Raw genomic sequence first — 19337 nt, 5'->3', positions numbered from 1 at the left:
GATTTGAAATGACCACGATAAATGAAAATCGCGCATCGCTAGATATGCCAAGAAAGGATGAACTCCGAACAAATTTGAGCAACATGGAACTTCATATCAACACATGGAATGCATGTTTGTTGAACAAAATAATTGGGGCATGTATGGCTGATCTCTTCAAGGCAATCAAAGAAGTGGATCAAAAAGTTGTTAATAATGAAGTTGTGAACATAGAATACAACTTGGATATATTGTTATGTGAATGAAAGATGTTGATAAATAAATCTGAAGAAGATGAGGGTGATGTTAAAGAGGTGGTAAAAATGGGTATATTGCTACAAGATTTAGCAAGTAAATTGAGAAAGGATAATCTGAATATCCTGAAGTGCGTTATTTTTGATAATTTAAAACTGATACTAATTGAAATAGAACAACTTAATATATATGACGGGAATAACAACTTAATTTCGATAATGTGATTTTGAACTTTGTTGATTCTTGAATTGATTGTTGTTGATGATGATGATGAATTATGTTGTTGAATTATTACATGCAAAATGATGAAGATATTGATGATAAATGCATTTACGAAAAATGAAGACGAAAATGATGACGATTTTGTTGTTGAACATGTGTATTGTGATCATATGTTCATGCATCATATTTAATTATTTCTTGCTTATGTTCCTAAATAACATAAATCATAAATATGCGAAAACATATGATTTATGTTGTCAAAATAATTAATAAATATCATATTTGTGTAAGAACAACATATGATTTGTAATATACATATTTAGATATCATACTTGTGTAAGAACATCATATGATTTACATATATTTTAACATTTTCTTGTATTGAATCTCAAGTCTAACGTGCATTATAATTAAGAGACTAACTCGTTTACTTTTCGAGTATTCATGTCATGATCAAGAATATGTTTTCAATAAGACATTGACATTTAAAAAAAAAAAAAAAAACAAGACATTGACATTGAAAGATATTGATCAACAATACAATCAATATATATTTAAAACATTGTCAAACTGAAGTTACACAAGTGTTAATTCTTTTGGCTTTTACATGCAAATTTTTACTTGATCATTGTGACGAGAACATTCTCGACACTTTAAAAAGTTCAAGAACAAATGAACGATTTGTGTGTTTCTTTTAAAACAAATTCAGAGATAAATCCTAAATTAGGATCCATTTAAAAACATGATTGGAGAATGAAATTTTCATAATCCATATTAAAATATTTGGAAAATTCAAATTCAACATACATCACTTAAGAGTCAAGAAATGAATATATTAATGAATAAAGTAGAATAAATTTCATAAACACCATCAAATTTCAGACCATTATGAAATATACAATTAAAATATTTTTATGATCCAATTCTAAGGTCTACCATCACATGTCATTTAGGAACCAATTTTAGATGAACCATTAAAAATGAAAATGATTCAAGTTGGATTTTACAACAATAACTTATCTATAAATGTATTTTAAGAACATAAAGATAATTTCATTTAAGAAGTCAAGAGATGAATTTCGTCAAAATGACGTTGAATCATTTAATATTCATCAAGATATTCCATAAGAGATGAGTTTAAAAATAAAGAGTATTATGTAAAAGTTGTTCTTTACATAACACCAACTCTTTGTTCAATTTAGAACGCACAAATTCATATTAAATGCATTCTTAACATGTCTTCTTCAAACATAAAAAATAATGCAACAATTTTAATCATCAAATATGATTTATAAAGATATTTATTGATGCCATGTCTTTATGAAAGGAGTAAAAATAATTAAGGTTTGAATTCACACATATTTGAAAATGATTTTATCGTTCACTTCTTGGAGCATCCAATCATTCATAACATAACATTGCATACCAATTTGCAAGAATTATAAAGTTTATAAATGAGTGTACCTTTTTGGATGACTTTTATTTGAGATTCAATGAAAATGACATGTTCATCTTTCTCATACCTTTACCCTTCTGGATGGAGAGCTTCAAACATCAATAAGCATAATCTTTTGAAGTAGGTTGATCGTTAATAGCTTTATCTCCTTCTTTAGAATGATCATCTTTCTCATGTTATAAGAATAATTTTTATTTTACTCTTTCTCATGTAAGCTTTTCAAATTGGTTTTTGAGAACTTAGTCATTTAATCATGACTTAGGATCAGCCTTGATATGTTTCAGATAAAATAAAGTAAGGAAAACAAAGATGCATTGTTCATGATTTTTCTCCAAAAGTATTCATAACACTTTTCAAAGATTATAATTTTGATCGAAAGTTTTCTTGAACAAGATAACTCATGTCAAAGATAATTTTATGGTCATTCCTTACATAAATGAAATTTGAGGTTTTTCATTTTGAACTCTTTAATAAAGAATTTGTTTGAAACGATTTTAAGGAATCATCCTTAAGCTTTTAAAAATGAATTCAAATGATTTTTGGATAATACTTATCTATTATTACAAAGCCATAAAACTTGTAGTTTTGATAAGATTCTAAATAAATCTATGTGAAGAAATTCAAGAGAGTTTTAATTAATTTCTTTGAAAAGAGAATTACTCTTGACTTATTTCCCGAGAACACAAACTTCACATATTTGAGAGACCTTTTCTTATATCAAATAGAAATATTTTGTACTTTAACATAGAAGTAGTAAAGATCATAGAGATGATTTTTGGAGCAAAGGTATAACCTAATCTTGCAAATTATTTTGAGTGAAATTTATATGTGTGTCGTGAAGGTTGTGCTTGTACTTACAATGTGCACAAACAAGTGTAGTTAAGCTGCATGGTTAGTGACATAAATATACTTTTCTTATACAAAAGAAATATAAAGATATTCTAATTACACTCTTTCACACATAGAATTTGATTTTGAAAAACTCTAGAGGGTTAATGCATTGTCAAATATTAGTAGTTTAAAAAGTACACATAACGACGTAGATTTGAAGACACATAAGTTTTCACATGTGTAATTTGATTTTGAGATACTTTTTAGTTATCTCAAAATAAACTAGAATACATGACATAAAATAAATAAATCCAATTAGCCTTGAGTAAAAGGTATGTAGAATTTTATTTTAGTTAAACTTATATATACATAAACTAGTAATTATTATTTTTTTACAACATAATAACCATGAGACCAAACCACACGCGACGCTGTGTTACAGTTACACTTGTACTATCGAGCCAGCTGAATTCCGTTTATCGAAAGGGACCAATCCATCCCACAAAATAAAAAATATAAAAATAAAAAGCTCTTCAAGAAACTTACATATAAAAAAAGCCTCTCACATTCATTCACCCTTTTATTCATTCTTCCCCTTTCCCCAATTTAGGGTTTTCTTCAACAACCCTATTTCCTCTCAATTTCACTCACTTTCCCCAAAATCGATCTCATCAACATCACGTTAATTCAATTCACTCACACGATTCATTCATTCTAGGGTTTTCAATCGTCTTTATCGATCGATTGATTATTCAATTCAACCAAGATTCGATCCATCGATCTGAACCTTTGAATGATAATTGATTATCGCGTGTAATTAACGCTCCGTCGTGAGCGAGTTCACGAATTGCACGGTGGTTTGGTTTTTGTATGGAAACTCGTAGTCGGAAGCGGGCGGAGGCTTCCTCAGCTGCCCCTTCATCCTCTTCATCATCTCCCAAATCTCGTTCCACCAAACGTCCTCGTCTTTCTTCTTCTTCTTCCTCCACCGCTGCCGCCGCAACAACCACCGTAACAGCCACTGCTACACCAACGCCAACCACCAATACTCGTACACGCGCTTCCAGAACAAAGAACACTCTTCCTCCTCCTATGGACTCGAACAATGAATCATCATCCGGTTCGCGGCGCCGCGGAAAGAATCCTGAAAGGGATAATTCGGATAAGGGAAAAGAGAAGGAACACGATGTTAGGGCTAGGAATGAAAGGGATGCTGAGAAAGGTTTGGTTTTGAATGTTGAAGCTGGTGCTGGTGATGGGGACGATGATGATAGTGACAGTGGTGTTGGAACATTGCATCAGAATTTAACATCTGCAAGCAGTGCACTACAAGGGTTGCTTCGCAAACTCGGTGCTGGTTTGGATGATTTGCTACCATCATCTGGAATGGGCTCTTCATCTCATCAGAGTGGGAGGTTGAAGAAGATTTTGTTTGGGTTAAGGGCTGAAGGGGAAGAAGGGAGACAAGTTGAGGCTTTGACTCAGCTCTGTGAAATACTATCTATTGGGACTGAGGATTCATTGAGTACTTTTTCGGTTGATTCATTTGTGCCAGTGCTTGTTGGGTTGCTGAATCATGAGAGTAATCCTGATATAATGCTGCTTGCAGCGAGGGCGCTGACACATCTATGTGATGTGCTGCCTTCGTCGTGTGCTGCTGTTGTGCATTATGGAGCTGTTTCAATATTCTGCGCGAGGTTGCTTACCATAGAGTATATGGATTTAGCTGAGCAGGTTGTTTTCTTTTCTAGTTCATGAATGTTATTTGATTAGTGAAAACTGCATTGAGAATTTGGTACATGTGTTATTTTAGCTGAATTAAAGAGACGTCTAATTGTTTTTAGCACTGTTATTCATGACCATTCTGTGGTTAGTGAAAATTGCATTGAGAATTTGGAACAATGATTACATATTTTATGCAGAATTAAGATGTTTAATTGTTGTTAGGACTATTATGAAATTTGAGGTTCCTTGGTCATATTTTATGTTGTTATAGGATATATGCCTTTTGAGGTTCCTTGGTCATATCTTATTTTGTTATAGGATATATGCATTTGTTTATTGGTGAATATGGATAATGCAAATGAGATTTTTAATTGTTTCATTGCGGTGGTTGTTAATATAAACAGTCCCTTCAAGCTCTAAAGAAGATATCCCAGGAGCACCCAACTGCATGCCTACGAGCCGGGGCTCTCATGGCCGTGCTGTCTTATTTGGACTTCTTCTCAACTGGAGTTCAGGTTAGTTATCAGCGAATACCTACATTTAGATGATGTTATGATATGTTATAGATAGTCACAACTCATTTGGTGATAGTCAGTTTAGTTAGGAAGCATATATTGACATTAATTGTATGTTTCAGCGTGTTGCATTGTCTACTGCTGCAAATATGTGTAAGAAGCTTCCTTCAGATGCATCTGACTTTGTGATGGAAGCTGTTCCTCTTCTGACTAACCTCCTTCAGTACCATGATGCCAAGGTAAGCTTATGTTTTGTTATTATCAGACTTTTTATGTAATATAAACTGCAGTTTTCCTTTTTACATCAATAGAGTTTTAACTATTTAGAAAGTTTTGTTTGATCCGAGGAAAATTTTGTTCCCCATAATCCATATTATAAATTTAGTTATATATTCGTTATATGCAATTTTAATTTTTGTAGGTCCTGGAGCATGCCTCTGTTTGTTTGACTCGAATAGCTGAAGCATTTGCATCATCTTCGGACAAGTTAGATGAATTATGCAATCATGGACTGGTAACACAAGCTGCCTCACTCATTTCTAACAGCAGTTCTGGAGGTGGACAGGCTTCTCTCAGTACACCAACATATACAGTAAGTGAATTTTTTCTTCCTTTAGGTCCAATGCGTTGTGCTATCGTTGTTGGTTTTTGACTTCAAGGCATATGCAGGGTTTAATCCGACTTCTTTCAACTTGTGCAAGCGGGTCTCCTCTTGGTTCTAAAACTCTGCTTCTTCTCGGAATTAGCCGTATTCTTAAAGATATTCTCTCTGGTTCTGGAGATTCTTCTAATGATTCTGTTTCTCCTGCATTAAGTAGGCCGCCGGAGCAGGTATAGTTTACTTCTGAATTATTCTCCGTGTCATCGATTCATATGACACATTTCACCTTTAATTCACTATTTAGATTCTTGTTGTTTTCAGTTCTCTTGGCATTGTTAAGAGATGGAATTATTCTTATTCTATGTTCTCTAATACACAGATATTTGAGATTGTAAACCTGACAAATGAGCTTCTCCCTCCATTGCCGCAAGGAACTATTTCCCTCCCTGTCAGCACCAATTTTGTGAAGGGGCCTGTTGTAAAAAAGTCTCCTGCCGGCAGTTCTGTGCAACAAGAAGACACAAATGGAAATGTTCCTGAGATATCGGCTCGTGAGAAGCTATTAAATGAGCAACCTGAGCTACTTGGGCAATTTGGGATGGATCTCCTCCCCGTTTTAATACAGGTCGACATTTATTGCATTGATTACATGAATAAGTTTTGCTTCATACATTTGTCAAATTTTAAAATTTGGTGGCTTTTTGTTAAATTGCTCTTTTGCTTCCTCATGTGGCTATTTGATAACTGATAATGGTGGCGTGCGTTTGAAACAGATATATGGTTCGAGTGTCAACATACCTGTTCGTCACAAATGTCTTTCGGTCATTGGAAAGTTGATGTATTTCAGCCCATCGGAGATGATCCAGTCTTTGTTAAGCGTGACAAATATATCAAGGTATCTTGAAATCTGATTCCTGGGTTGATATTGCCTCATATTATTATTATCAATGTTTTACTGGTGTAGAAATTTTATTCATTGCTGCTTTGATCATATAGTTTCTTAGCTGGAGTCTTGGCATCAAAAGATTCACATGTATTGACACCTGCCTTGCAAATTGCTGAAATTCTTATGGAAAAGCTGCCCGAGACATTCTCTAAGATGTTTATCAGAGAAGGTGTCGTCCATGCAGTGGACCAACTTATTTTGCCTGGAAATTCAACCAATGTCTCTACACAAGCATCTTCAGCAGAGAAGGATACTGATTCTATGCCTGGAGCATCATCCCGCCCTAGGCGTAATCGGCGACGCTCTGGCAACTCCAATCCTGACGGAGACGATTTGAAGAGTCCTGTTTCAGTAAATGTTGGTTCACCTCCAAGTTCTGCGAATATTCCAACAGCAGGTTCTAGCATCCGGTTATCTGTTAGTGCAGCTGCAAAAACTTTCAAGGATCAGTACTTTCCTTCGGAACCTGGGGCTGTTGAAGTAGGTGTTACTGACGATCTTTTGCATCTGAAAAATCTTTGCATGAAGTTAAATGGTGGTGTTGATGACCAAAGGACTAATGGTAAAGGGAAATCTAAAACTTTTGGACTTGGTCTGGAGGAGGGTTTAATCGGGGTCATATCTGAAATGCTAAAGGAACTTGGCAAAGGAGATGGTGTATCCACTTTTGAATTTATTGGTAGCGGTGTTGTTGCAGCTTTGCTAAATTATTTTTCTTGTGGGTATTTCTCTAAAGATAGACCCTCAGAAACCCACCTGCCTAAGCTTCGCAAACAAGCACTCACAAGGTTTAAATTATTTATTACTGTTGCACTGCCTACCGCTATTGACAATAGGGATGCAGCTCCTATGACTGTCTTGGTTCAAAAGCTTCAAAATGCTTTGTCCTCCATGGAGCGTTTCCCTGTTTTGCTGAGTCAATCACCTAGGTCATCCAGTGGAAGTGCACGCCTTTCCTCTGGACTAAGCGCATTATCGCATCCCTTCAAATTGCGTCTTTGTCGAGCCCAGGGAGAGAAGTCACTTAAGGATTATTCAAATAATGTTGTATTGATTGATCCATTAGCTAGTTTAGCAGCCATTGAGGAATTTCTTTGGCCTCGTATCCAACGAAGTGAATCTGTTCAGAAGTCCACTGCACCTGCCGGGAATTCTGAATCTGGGACAAGTCCTGTTGGTGCTGGTGTTCCACCTCCTTCTACCTCTACTCCGTCCACTACCCGTCGTCATTCTACAAGATCCAGATCATCTGCTAGTTTAGGGGACACTTCCAAAAAAGAATCAACTCAAGACAAAACCTCGAGCTCATCTAAAGGTAAGGGGAAAGCTGTATTAAAGCCTGCCCAAGAGGAGGCAAGAGGACCTCAAACCAGAAATGCTTCACGCAGAAGAGCAGCTCTTGATAAAGATGTTCAAATGAAGCCTGCAAATGGGGATTCTACATCTGAGGTATGCTTTAAAATCCTAGAGACTCATGTTGCCATGATTTTTTTTCTTCCCCTAAGCAGCTGTATTGAAGTATACTTTTATGGAGAGTACTTGATAGTGCCAAATTAACTCCTGAAAGACGCGTTATTACATTTTGCATGGCTAGCTTATAAAGTGTCCTGAAACCTCTGAGGATATATAATATCTGTAGCTTTGGACACACTAGATGTTGTATGTGTTCGGTACATTGTTGAAATATTTATAATTACTTATTCAGGCTGTATTCACCCCTAAAACTCTACCGGAGTGCCCTTCTAAGTATATCATTTTATAAATTACGGACACTCTAATATGTATTTTAAAAAATTGAAATAATATTTTATAAATGATACTTCAATCACACTTTTAATTTATTTTAAAAACAACATTTTATATTATCCGTAATTTAGAAAAGAAAAGTAAGCCCTTTCTTCCCCTCCTAAACCCTCAATCCAAACAAACCCTAAGTTATCCCCCCTCCTCTCTCTCTCTCTCTCTCACACACACACACACACACACACACACTCACTCTAAATTTCAATTTTACATGCATGGTAATTGTTATGCAGCCATATTCTTGTTCATTAAACTGTTGGTGGGATCTGTTGAGTAGAAAATTTGTTCTGACATACTCAAAATGCAGTCCTTAGGGCTTTCGTACGTTATGCACATTTTCCATTCTGTGCTTTGAATCAACTTAGCTTAATTAATTTCTCCCAATTTATTGTAGTTCTAGTTGTAGCTTTTATCTGGTTTTTCTCTGTTGACAATATTTTCCACTGTTTTGTGTTTAGGATGAAGATTTAGACATATCTCCTGTTGAAATTGATGAGGCTTTGGTGATCGAAGATGACGATGATATTTCTGATGATGAAGATGATGACCATGACGACGTATGTAATCTAGTGTGTTCTTTGGCATAGATTTTCTTAGTTATGAGTAGAAAATACAAACATTCATAATGAACCTGTGTTTGCTTATCAGACATCATTTATCTTTTACATTTTTATCTTTTGACATGTTAAATTTAGAATACATCTTTATTTTCCAACCACCAGGATAACTACGGCTGTTGTTTATCTTCTTTGTTTTCAATTATATCAAACAGACATGCTATTGTTGTTTTTTACTACAAATGATAACATTTGCATCTACTCTAAGATATTTTTCCTTACATTGATTTTTATATTGCAGATGCTGAGGGATGACTCCCTTCCTGTTTGCTTACCTGAGAAAGTACATGATGTGAAATTGGGCGACTCAGCTGAGGAGAGTACTGCTACTCCTGCAACCAATGATGGCCAGACTAATGCAGCTTCTGGTTCTAGTAGCAAAGTTGGTTCAGTCAGGGGATCAGACCCCACAGATTTTAGGAGTGGCTATTCTTCTAGCTCACGAGGTGCAATGTCATTTGCTGCTGCTGCTATGGCTGGACTTGGATCTGCCAATAGCAGAGGAATCAGAGGGGGAAGAGACCGGCACGGGCGTCCCTTGTTTGGTAGTTCTAATGATCCTCCAAAGTTAATATTCACTGCTGGTGGGAAACAATTGAACAGACAGTTGACTATTTATCAAGCAGTTCAAAGACAGCTTGTACAAGATGACGATGATGATGAGAGATTTGCTGGCAGTGACTTTGTGTCGAATGATGGAAGCAGGATGTGGGGCGACATTTTCACAATCACTTATCAGAAGGCAGATGGCCAAACAGATAGGGCTTCCCCAGGAGGCGCAAGTTCTAACACTTCAAAATCTAGTAAATCTGGGTCTGCATCAAATTCCAGTTCTGAAGTCAAGCTGCATCAGACATCTGTAGTAGATAGTATCTTGCAAGGAGAATTGCCTTGTGAGCTGGAGAAATCTAATCCCACATACGATATATTGGCTCTACTCCGTGTACTCGAGGGTTTGAACCAGCTTGCACCTCGTTTGAGGGCCCAAGTGGCTACTGATGGCTTTGCCGAGGGTAAACTTTTGGATTTAGATGAGCTAGTCGTTGCCACAGGTTCTAAGGTTCCTCCGGAAGAATTTATAAGCAGCAAGCTTACTCCAAAATTAGCCAGGCAGATACAAGATGCCCTTGCCCTATGCAGTGGGAGTCTACCCTCATGGTGTTACCAGTTAACAAAAGCGTGTCCTTTTTTGTTTCCATTTGAGATCCGAAGACAATACTTCTATTCAACTGCCTTTGGGTTATCTCGTGCGCTGTATCGGCTCCAGCAGCAGCAGGGTGCCGATGGGCATGGATCAACAAATGAAAGAGAGGTTAGGGTTGGAAGGCTGCAGCGCCAGAAGGTTCGTGTCTCCCGAAACCGCATTTTGGATTCCGCTGCTAAAGTGATGGAATTGTATTCTAGCCAAAAGGCTGTACTTGAAGTAGAATATTTTGGGGAAGTTGGCACTGGCCTTGGTCCCACCCTTGAGTTCTATACACTTCTAAGTCACGACTTACAGAAAGTTGGACTTCAAATGTGGAGGTCAGGTTCTGATCACATGGAAATTGATGGAGATGAAAAGAAAAAGAAAAGCAGTGAAGGCAATATTGCTAGAGATGGAGAACTTGTTCAAGCTCCTCTTGGGTTGTTTCCTCGTCCCTGGCCTGCAAATGCTGATGCGTCAGAGGGTAGCCAGCTTTTCAAAGTGATTGAATATTTCCGGCTTTTAGGCCGCGTAGTTGCTAAAGCACTTCAGGATGGACGTCTATTAGATTTGCCATTATCTGTAGCATTTTATAAGCTTGTTCTTGGTCAAGTAAGTTGTTCCAAAATGTCGATATTTATCTATTTCATGCATATTGTTGAGCTTAAAACTGATTTTATTTTGGTCAATATTTAACCTTTATTTTTTTGTAGGATCTTGATTTGCACGACATTCTTTACGTTGACGCTGAACTTGGGAAAACTTTGCAAGAGTTGAATGCCCTTGTTTGTCGGAAACATAATATTGAATCTATTGGTGGTGGTAATACTGGTACAGTATCAAATTTGCATTATCGTGGAGCTCCAATTGCAGATCTCTGTTTGGATTTTACCCTTCCTGGTTATCCAGAGTATACCTTGAAACCTGGGGATGAAATTGTATGTTTCCACTATCTTTAATTTTTCTTTTTACTTTTCTTATTATGAAAATTAGTGAAAATTGTTTTGAACTTGCTGTCAAAATTTCAGGTTGACCTCAATAATCTAGAGGATTATATATCCATGGTTGTTGATGCCACTGTCAAGACTGGAATAACGCGCCAACTGGAAGCCTTTAGAGCAGGGTTCAATCAGGTTATTGGCTGATCTTAATTAATTCAATTAATTTTAACTGTGCACCTTGTTTTGTTTGCTGAACATATCTACTTAGAAACTTGGAAATGTTTTGGTTATTTGTTTAACTTGATTAGGAAGTTTGGTATTTGTTTTTTGCCCTATCTATTTATTTCACGTGGCTGATAATTTTCACCCATTCCTTTTTTTTTTTTTTTGAATGACAAATGTTAGTATATTTCTCCTTGCCAGGACTTGGACCCTGGACCTTCAACTCAACTCCTTTAATCACTTTGCTCAAACCATTTGAGCTACCCAACCCCCCACCCATTTCTTTTCTTTAACATCTGCGAATAATTTAATCGGAAATTAAACTTGATTGACATCTGAAATCTGATTCTTTTCAAACATTTATCCTTCAGCTTTAGTTGCTGTCTTTTGTTTATATTTCACTTGATGCAAGTCTTCAAATTGGGTACCATGTATTTAATAACTGCAGAGCATTCTATGCTTAAATTTATCCTTTTTGTCAAGGACAAAACTTACATGCAGTTCCACATTTCCAGTTTTTTCTGTTCCTCTCACAGAAGCGTTTTTTTTTAAGACAGTTCTTTTTTGTACTTCTCGAAATAAATAAAAAATAAAAACGGTTTCTTTATCAGAGGAACAACAAAAACTTCACATGTGGAAAATGCATATAAGTTTTGTCCTTTTGTTAACTCTGTAGCAGTCAACCACATATATAGCTTTAAATCTCACACTTGGATTTATTAGGAAATGATGAGACTTTTGTTTCTCCTCTGTTACTTATCAACATTCGGTCCCACTTTCCCCTGCAAATTAAGGAAGATAGAAACAAATGCTCGTTTTTTCAATTGATTTGAGATATTCAGTATTTGAATGTCAAATTTTGGTACATTTTGGTAATGTACCGCCAGCCTTTCTTATACATAAGATGAGCAGGATGATAGTTAGAAAAATTTGTTTGATGTTTCATTTATAATTAAATTTAATGAACTAAACATTTGTCACTTGTGCTGGCTGATTCAGGTTTTTGACATCTCATCTTTACAAATATTTACGCCTCATGAATTGGATTATTTGCTTTGCGGCCGTAGAGAATTATGGAAGGTATTGTTTTTACTGAGATATCTTATTGCAACATTATTTGAAATGCCAAGGTCAGTAAATTAATCATAAATTTTAAATGTTTGCAGACAGAGACACTAGCTGATCATATCAAATTTGACCATGGGTACACTGCCAAGAGCCCCGCAATAGTGAATGTATGATTCTTTTCCTTCTATATAATAAGGAGCGTAGTGTATTATGTAATATTTAGGGTGATATATTTGATGCTGATCCTTATGGTGCTTTTTTAGTTACTTGAAATTATGGGAGAGTTCACACCGGAGCAGCAGCGTGCCTTCTGTCAATTTGTTACTGGAGCACCTAAGCTACCACCTGGTGGGCTGGCTGTTCTAAATCCAAAATTAACGATTGTGAGAAAGGTATTAAAACTATATTTATGGTTAGCCTTCAGTATTTTAGTTCATTCACAATTTTCTGTAATTTTGTGCTTCATACTTGAATGTCTGTTCTTGTGTGTGTGTGGTGGGGGGATTGATTCTCTATTCGTGTTATTTGAACTTTGGTCATTATTGCCCTATTTCTTGTATTACACATATTTTAATTTATTTATTATAATTTCTAAACATAAAGTACAAGGTTAATATTGTCACAAAAAAGTACAGTGTTAATATGATTTCTTGGTGCAGCTCTCGTCAACTGCAGCCAATACTACATCCAATGGTAACGGACCTTCAGAAACAGCAGATGATGACTTGCCAAGTGTGATGACTTGTGCTAATTACCTGAAGCTTCCTCCTTATTCTACCAAGGTTTGGCACAATACTGTATAGCATTGTTGATTATATAATCCCATCAGTCTAAGCATCTTTGGGTACTGATCTTTGATGTCCAATTTGAAACAGGAAATTATGCACAAGAAGCTAATGTATGCAATCAATGAAGGCCAGGGATCCTTTGATTTATCATGAGTTTCTTGGACTAACCAACCCGACCCTGTATGTTAATATGATGAATCAGGGTTTACTTCCAAGGCTTACTCTTTGGTTGGTACTTTCCCTTCTTCCTTCTCAAATAATGGCCCCATTTAAGAAGCTCATCAAAGGTTTTGACATAGTTCAGGTTGCCGATGTGAGTCAGAGTAATATTATTCACATCAGCATGTGCTGCTTAGCTTGTTGATTATTTTTGTGTATATTTTACGTTTTTTCTGTGTTTGATAACTGATGATTTTTTTTCAATAAATGGCAGTCAAAACGGATCGCCACAGTTTCAAGGTGTAAAGGCATTTGCTGAGCTCGTTTAGTTGTTACAATATGTAAATTAAATAGGAATGTTGAGCTATTTTGCCCCCTAATTTTTTTTATCGTGCTTTCAAGCCAAATTATTGGTAGTTCATACTTGTATGGAAGATGTTAAAGGGAATAGAAATAAATTAAAATACTATATGCTTTATTTGTTCATTATTTCCTGTTAGGTTAAGAAGCTCCATTTAAATTTTTTATCCAATATATTTAAGGTATCCTTTAAGTGTTTTGTTTTTTTAGCCGCTCTTACATATATCATCCAAGCCATCTAGACGGTGATAGTTTGGGTTTCATGTTGTTTTGAATTAGATTGTTTTTGCCTGAAGTAAAAAATTGAGACCTTGGCTTGTCAGCAAATTAGAAATGCTATCCACACTGCTTGTTGGAATGTCTAAGAAACATCTGGGGTGGACTAAAGAGGGTAATCTAAGTTATTTTTTGTGCGGTCAAATTGTTATGTAGGATTTAATCAATCTATATATAGTTGATCTAAGTAGATTTTACATTAATGGTTATTGTTTATAAAGAACTTGTTTTAGTTTTGATTCAAAACTAGTATTAATTTGTATAAAAATATTAATTATTAAAGTTGTAGAAAAAAGTAATTATTAATGTGGGGATTGAAACATAAAAGGTTGTGGGTTTTGAGAACTATCACCGGCAGGTAACAACGGTGATTAAAACATAAAAGGTCGGAGACATGGAAGTACCGTCACCGTTAGAAATTGATGTTTCATAAAGGATTGGAGATTTCGAAAAATGTCACCTGAAAATAGTTAGAATAAGGAAGGGTTCCACTAGTTGGTTTTTTTTTTTTTTTTTTAAAAGAACTAGTTGAGATCCTTTTGATAATAGAAAAATGAAATATGCTTGAAGATTGAAAGAAAACATAATAGCCATTATTTTGAAAGAGTGTAAAAAAAAATATAAGTTAGTACTGCAATATTTATAGGAAGATAAAAGTGTCCATATTAGTATTTTTTTTTTTTTAACGATATATAGCCATTATTTTTAATGATATAGCCGTTGGCTATTATGAAAAAAAATAATGATATAAAATAGTAATATTTAATGTTTAAGATATTTTTATCAATAATTTGAATGCTTGAATTTTTTTGAGTTTGTTCTATTGTTGATGTACACTGAGTTTTCGTTCATCCAATATCATGTCATGCTAACTTCAATATACGTTTTTATAATTATCTATAAAAAATTTGGGCATATTGCATCATACACTAAGGGGGGTGTATTGGATTAGGATTTTAAAAGACTATTTTAATAAAAAAAGTCTTTAAGATTTTAAAAGACTGTGTGAGATTGTATTGATTCTGTGAGATTTTAAAAGACTTTTTATGTAAAAGACTTTATACACTCAAGATTTTAAAGGATTTATCACACAGACTTTTAAGGATTTCAAAGGATTTCATGTGATTTTAAAATTTCAAAAGATTCAATAAATTTTAGGGGAAAAGAGCAAACTTACAAGTGTGAATGATAAAAATAATGAACAAATAAATTCTAGCGTTTGAATAAAGAAAAATAAAACCAATAAAAAATTCTTTTACTATTAATTTTCAAATTTTAAGAATTTTATGGAATTTATAAGATTTTAAGGGACTAAAAAACACTCTAACACATTATTCTCAATATACATTTTTTATTTGTTAAAAATGTTATTCCCATAAAATTCAATTGTACATATTTAAAATTATGCCAGCACTTACAAATCTTTCAAAAAAAAAAATTGTGTCAGCCATTACAAATCGGTCGAGTTACACGAGTTTACCGAATGTTAACTCAGTCAAACTCGTTAAACCTTCCAATTTTACCAGAAACCGATTTTACCTCAGAGTTAACACGATTTTTGTACCTAAAAATGTAAACTCGATAATCTCGGAGATTTAACACTCGATTTGCGGAACATTGATTACGACATACTCTCTATCATAATATTCTCAATACAATTTTTTATTTTTTTATGAGATAGAGAGAGGGAGAGAGGGGGGATGAGAGAGAGAGAGAGAGAGAGAGAGAGAGAGAGAGAGAATGGAGAGATAGAGAAACGAAGAGAGAATGGAGAGGGGGAGGGGGAGAGAGAGAGATGAGAAGAAAAAGATAGTAACTTTTAAAATAAAAACAATCTCAAGAAATCTCATCTTTTCATGAAAGACTTTTTCTTGTTAAAATTACACTACAAAATCCCACAAAATCCATCAAAATCCAATTTATTAAACAATCCTTCGAAATTTGAATGATTTTGAATACCACAAGACTTTTTTTAAATGATGAAAAGTCTTGATTGAATACCTCAAGACTTTTTTAAAATGACAAAGAGTCTTGATTGAATACCACAAGACTTTTTTTAAATTGCAAAAAATCTTGATTGAATACCACAAGACTTTTTCATAATTAAAAAGTCTTTTAAAATCCCATAGAATCCTAATCCAATACATCCCCCTAAAGCTGCTGTAACAAAATTAACCTGAAAGTATCCGCGATCATTGCCAAGTTCACCGGGATACTTACCAAGTAAATTCAATTTATTGTTCATTAAAATGTTGCTATGTAAAAATAATAGAAAAATCCATCAATCATGACTTCGAGTATCAAATATTTAATTTTCATATCTATGCATACTAAATTTTTAAGACTGGTGCTAGTTACACCCCAAAAAAACTAGTTACACCCAAATTTATTTAAAATTTTACAATAATACCAAAATTGCCCTCTTCATGTAAATTTTTAAAAACCCATCTTTTATGATCGTTCTGAACCCTTACCCCTTTCATCCACAAATCACCATAGATGTGCAACCAATATCTGAATCAACATCTTTGTTATTGATCTGTATTATATTCATAAAGGTTAGTGAATTTCATGAATTTCATTTTCAATGAGTTTCTATTTGTTTATTGTTTGTTTTGGTATGAGATATGTTCAATTTAGGTTAGTGTAAATTAAGTTTACTTATGTTCAATTTAGGTTAATGTAAATTTAGTTTACTTATGTCAATGTAAATTAAGTTTACTTATTATGTTCAGTCTAGGTTAATGTAAATTTAGTTTACTTTACCTTCAATCTAGGTTAGTGTAAATTCAGTTTACATGTATATAAGAGGTTAGTGTAAACTCAGTTTACTCAATCGAGGTTAATGTAAATTAAGTTTACTTATGTTCAATCTAGGTTAATGTAAATTCAGTTTACTTATGTTCAATTTAGGTTAATGTAAATTTAGTTTACTTATGTCAATGTAAATTAAGTTTACTTATGTTCAATTTAGGTTAATGTAAATTTAGTTTACTTATGTTCAATCTAGGTTAATGTAAATTTAGTTTAATCAATCTAGGTTAATGTAAATTAAGTTTACTTATGTTGAGTTAATGTAAATTCAGTTTACTTATTCAATTTAGGTTAATGTAAATTAAGTTTACTTATGTTCAATTTAGGGGTATATTAGTCATTCTGGGGGTGTAACTTATTTTTTTTGAGGTGTGACTAGCACCAGTCAATTTTTAAAGCAATTAATGGACGAAACTTTCACTTAGAATCTATTATTTTTAATAAAACTCCATACAATATTAAAAAATCTGATAGATAGATAAAATAGATAGATAAAAAAATATTCGAATTTCTTACCTCGATCTGCAAAAAAGGTATACATTGTAATTTTTTTAATCTGAACGAAAGAAAAATACAACTAAAGAGGACAATAAAAGAAATTAAAGTAAAATAGAAAGTAAAAATAGGATTCTATAGTAGTTTCCTAGACATACAAATTAGAAGAATATATAAAACTTTTTTTTTTTTATTTCACGAACAAGATTCAAGAATAATATTATTTAATATTATTTGATAAAAGGAGAGTAGTCTGTCTGGGGATCTGCTGGTAACAAAAGTGATCATTTCATTTGTTTATGGAATAGTTCTTTAAAAAATTTATTTATCGAATTTACGAGTCATAAGACAATTCCCGCGTCATGACTTCATGACTTAGGGAATTTTTTAGAATAGAAAGGAATAACCCAATTAAGTTAATGAATTTGACCTAGATTAAATATCAATCGACAAAAAAAGTATTTTTCTATCGAAACCCAGTAGAAAAGAAGGGACAGTCTTCGAGAAATCATATCATATATAAATAGAAAAAATCCTCGAAGGTTCCATCCCTGAAAATGCTAGGGGGTGTTTGGAAATGGTTGAAGTAGTTGAATAGGAGGATCACTATGACTATAGCTCTTGGTTAATTTACCAAAGATGAAAATGATTTATTTGATATTATGGATGACTGGTTACGAAGGGACCGTTTTGTTTTTGTGGGTTGGTCCGGTCTATTGCTCTTTCCTTGCGCCTATTTTGCCGTGGGGGGTTGGTTCACAGGTACCACCTTTGTAACTTCATGGTATACTCATGGATTTGCAAGTTCCTATTTGGAAGGTTGTAACTTCTTAACTGCGGCAGTCTCTACTCCTGCTAATAGTTTAGCACACTCTTTGTTGATACTATGGGGTCCTGAAGCACAGGGAGATTTTACCCGTTGGTGTCAATTGAGTGGTTTGTGGACTTTTGTTGCTCTCCATGGTGCTTTCAGATTAATAGGTTTTATGTTACGTCAATTTGAACTTGCTCGATCTGTTCAATTGTGCCCTTATAATGCAATCACATTCTCCGGTCCAATTGTTGTTTTTGTTTCTGTATTCCTGATTTATCCACTGGGTCAGTCTGGTTGGTTCTTTGCGCCTAGTTTTGGTGTAGCAGCTATATTTCGATTCATTCTATTTTTTCAAGGGTTTCATAATTGGACATTAAACCCATTTCATATGATGGGAGTTGCTGGTGTATTGGGCGCTGCCCTACTATGCGCTATTCAAGGTGCTACCTTAGAAAATACGTTATTTGAAGATGGTGATGGCGCAAATACATTCCGTGCTTTTAACCCAACTCAAGCGGAAGAAACTTATTCAATGGTCACCGCTAACCGCTTTTGGTCCCAAATCTTTGGGGTTGCTTTTTCCAATAAACGCTGGTTACATTTCTTTATGTTATTTGTACCAGTAACTGGTTTATGGATGAGTGCTCTTGGAGTAGTCGGTCTGGCCCTGAACCTACGTGCCTATGCAGTGGAACCGGTAGCCCAACATAATTGCTTCCTACACCCCAAGCGAAACCAAACAAAACAAAACGAAACAACATTATAACCGCGGAAATCATCATTTCAGTTCAATGATGATTTCAGAGTGTTGATTTGGTTCAATGACACTCACAAATGTCCTTATTATAGTATGTTTTGTATAAAATTATGCCAAAACCATTTTGCTGTGGAAATGGTTTGTGTGAGTTGTACTCCAAAATCATTAGATGTACTTAATGGTTTCCAGCAGGTGAAAAAACTAAGGACCTAGAGCCATTGCCATCATTCAGTTTGGACTGACACAATTGGAGGAGGAGGAAAGAAATGGTTTCTGTGAGTTGTACTCCAAAACCATTAGATGTACCAAAACCATTAGATGTACTTAATGGTTTCCAACAGTTTTCCAGCCATAAATCCCTCTAACATCACAAAGATTTCGAATCCAGTAACAACTTCAGATCTGAAACTATGAACACAAATAGTGGCGAAACAGTAACATATAGCAATCAACACAGCGCCACTGGATCGAAGAAGAAGAAGAAAACGCGAGGGAAGAAGAGGAGCG

At 34.5% G+C, this 19337-nt stretch overlaps 1 protein-coding gene and 1 pseudogene across 2 annotated transcripts; both read left to right on the top strand.

Moving 5' to 3' along the window:
• The first annotated feature begins 3297 nt into the window (after positions 1 to 3297).
• LOC11439680 (E3 ubiquitin-protein ligase UPL3) lies at positions 3298 to 13803 on the top strand. 2 transcript variants are annotated; one of them, XM_003607148.4, is made up of 18 exons: positions 3298 to 4477; positions 4873 to 4983; positions 5106 to 5222; positions 5405 to 5575; positions 5653 to 5814; positions 5964 to 6209; positions 6358 to 6479; positions 6581 to 7979; positions 8792 to 8890; positions 9192 to 10748; positions 10850 to 11074; positions 11165 to 11269; positions 12299 to 12379; positions 12466 to 12534; positions 12631 to 12759; positions 13027 to 13149; positions 13243 to 13468; positions 13589 to 13803. In XM_003607148.4, exons 1-17 carry the CDS (start codon positions 3614 to 3616, stop codon positions 13306 to 13308), a joined length of 5646 nt encoding a protein of 1881 aa, XP_003607196.1. In that variant the 5' UTR covers positions 3298 to 3613; the 3' UTR covers positions 13309 to 13468; positions 13589 to 13803. The 2 variants fall into 2 exon arrangements, with proteins under 2 accessions (XP_003607196.1, XP_024636883.1); XM_024781115.1 differs by having other exon boundaries at positions 3614 to 4477; positions 13243 to 13383.
• Positions 13804 to 17760: 3957 nt separating this feature from the next.
• LOC120579969 (photosystem II D2 protein-like) lies at positions 17761 to 19072 on the top strand (annotated as a pseudogene).
• The last annotated feature ends 265 nt before the right edge of the window (positions 19073 to 19337 follow it).

The sequence above is a fragment of the Medicago truncatula genome, chromosome 4, assembly GCF_003473485.1.
Source record: "Medicago truncatula cultivar Jemalong A17 chromosome 4, MtrunA17r5.0-ANR, whole genome shotgun sequence".
In the NCBI taxonomy this organism is placed as follows: domain Eukaryota; kingdom Viridiplantae; phylum Streptophyta; class Magnoliopsida; order Fabales; family Fabaceae; genus Medicago; species Medicago truncatula.
Note: the sequence above shows the minus strand (reverse complement) of the source record. Positions and strands in the feature narration are given on the sequence as shown.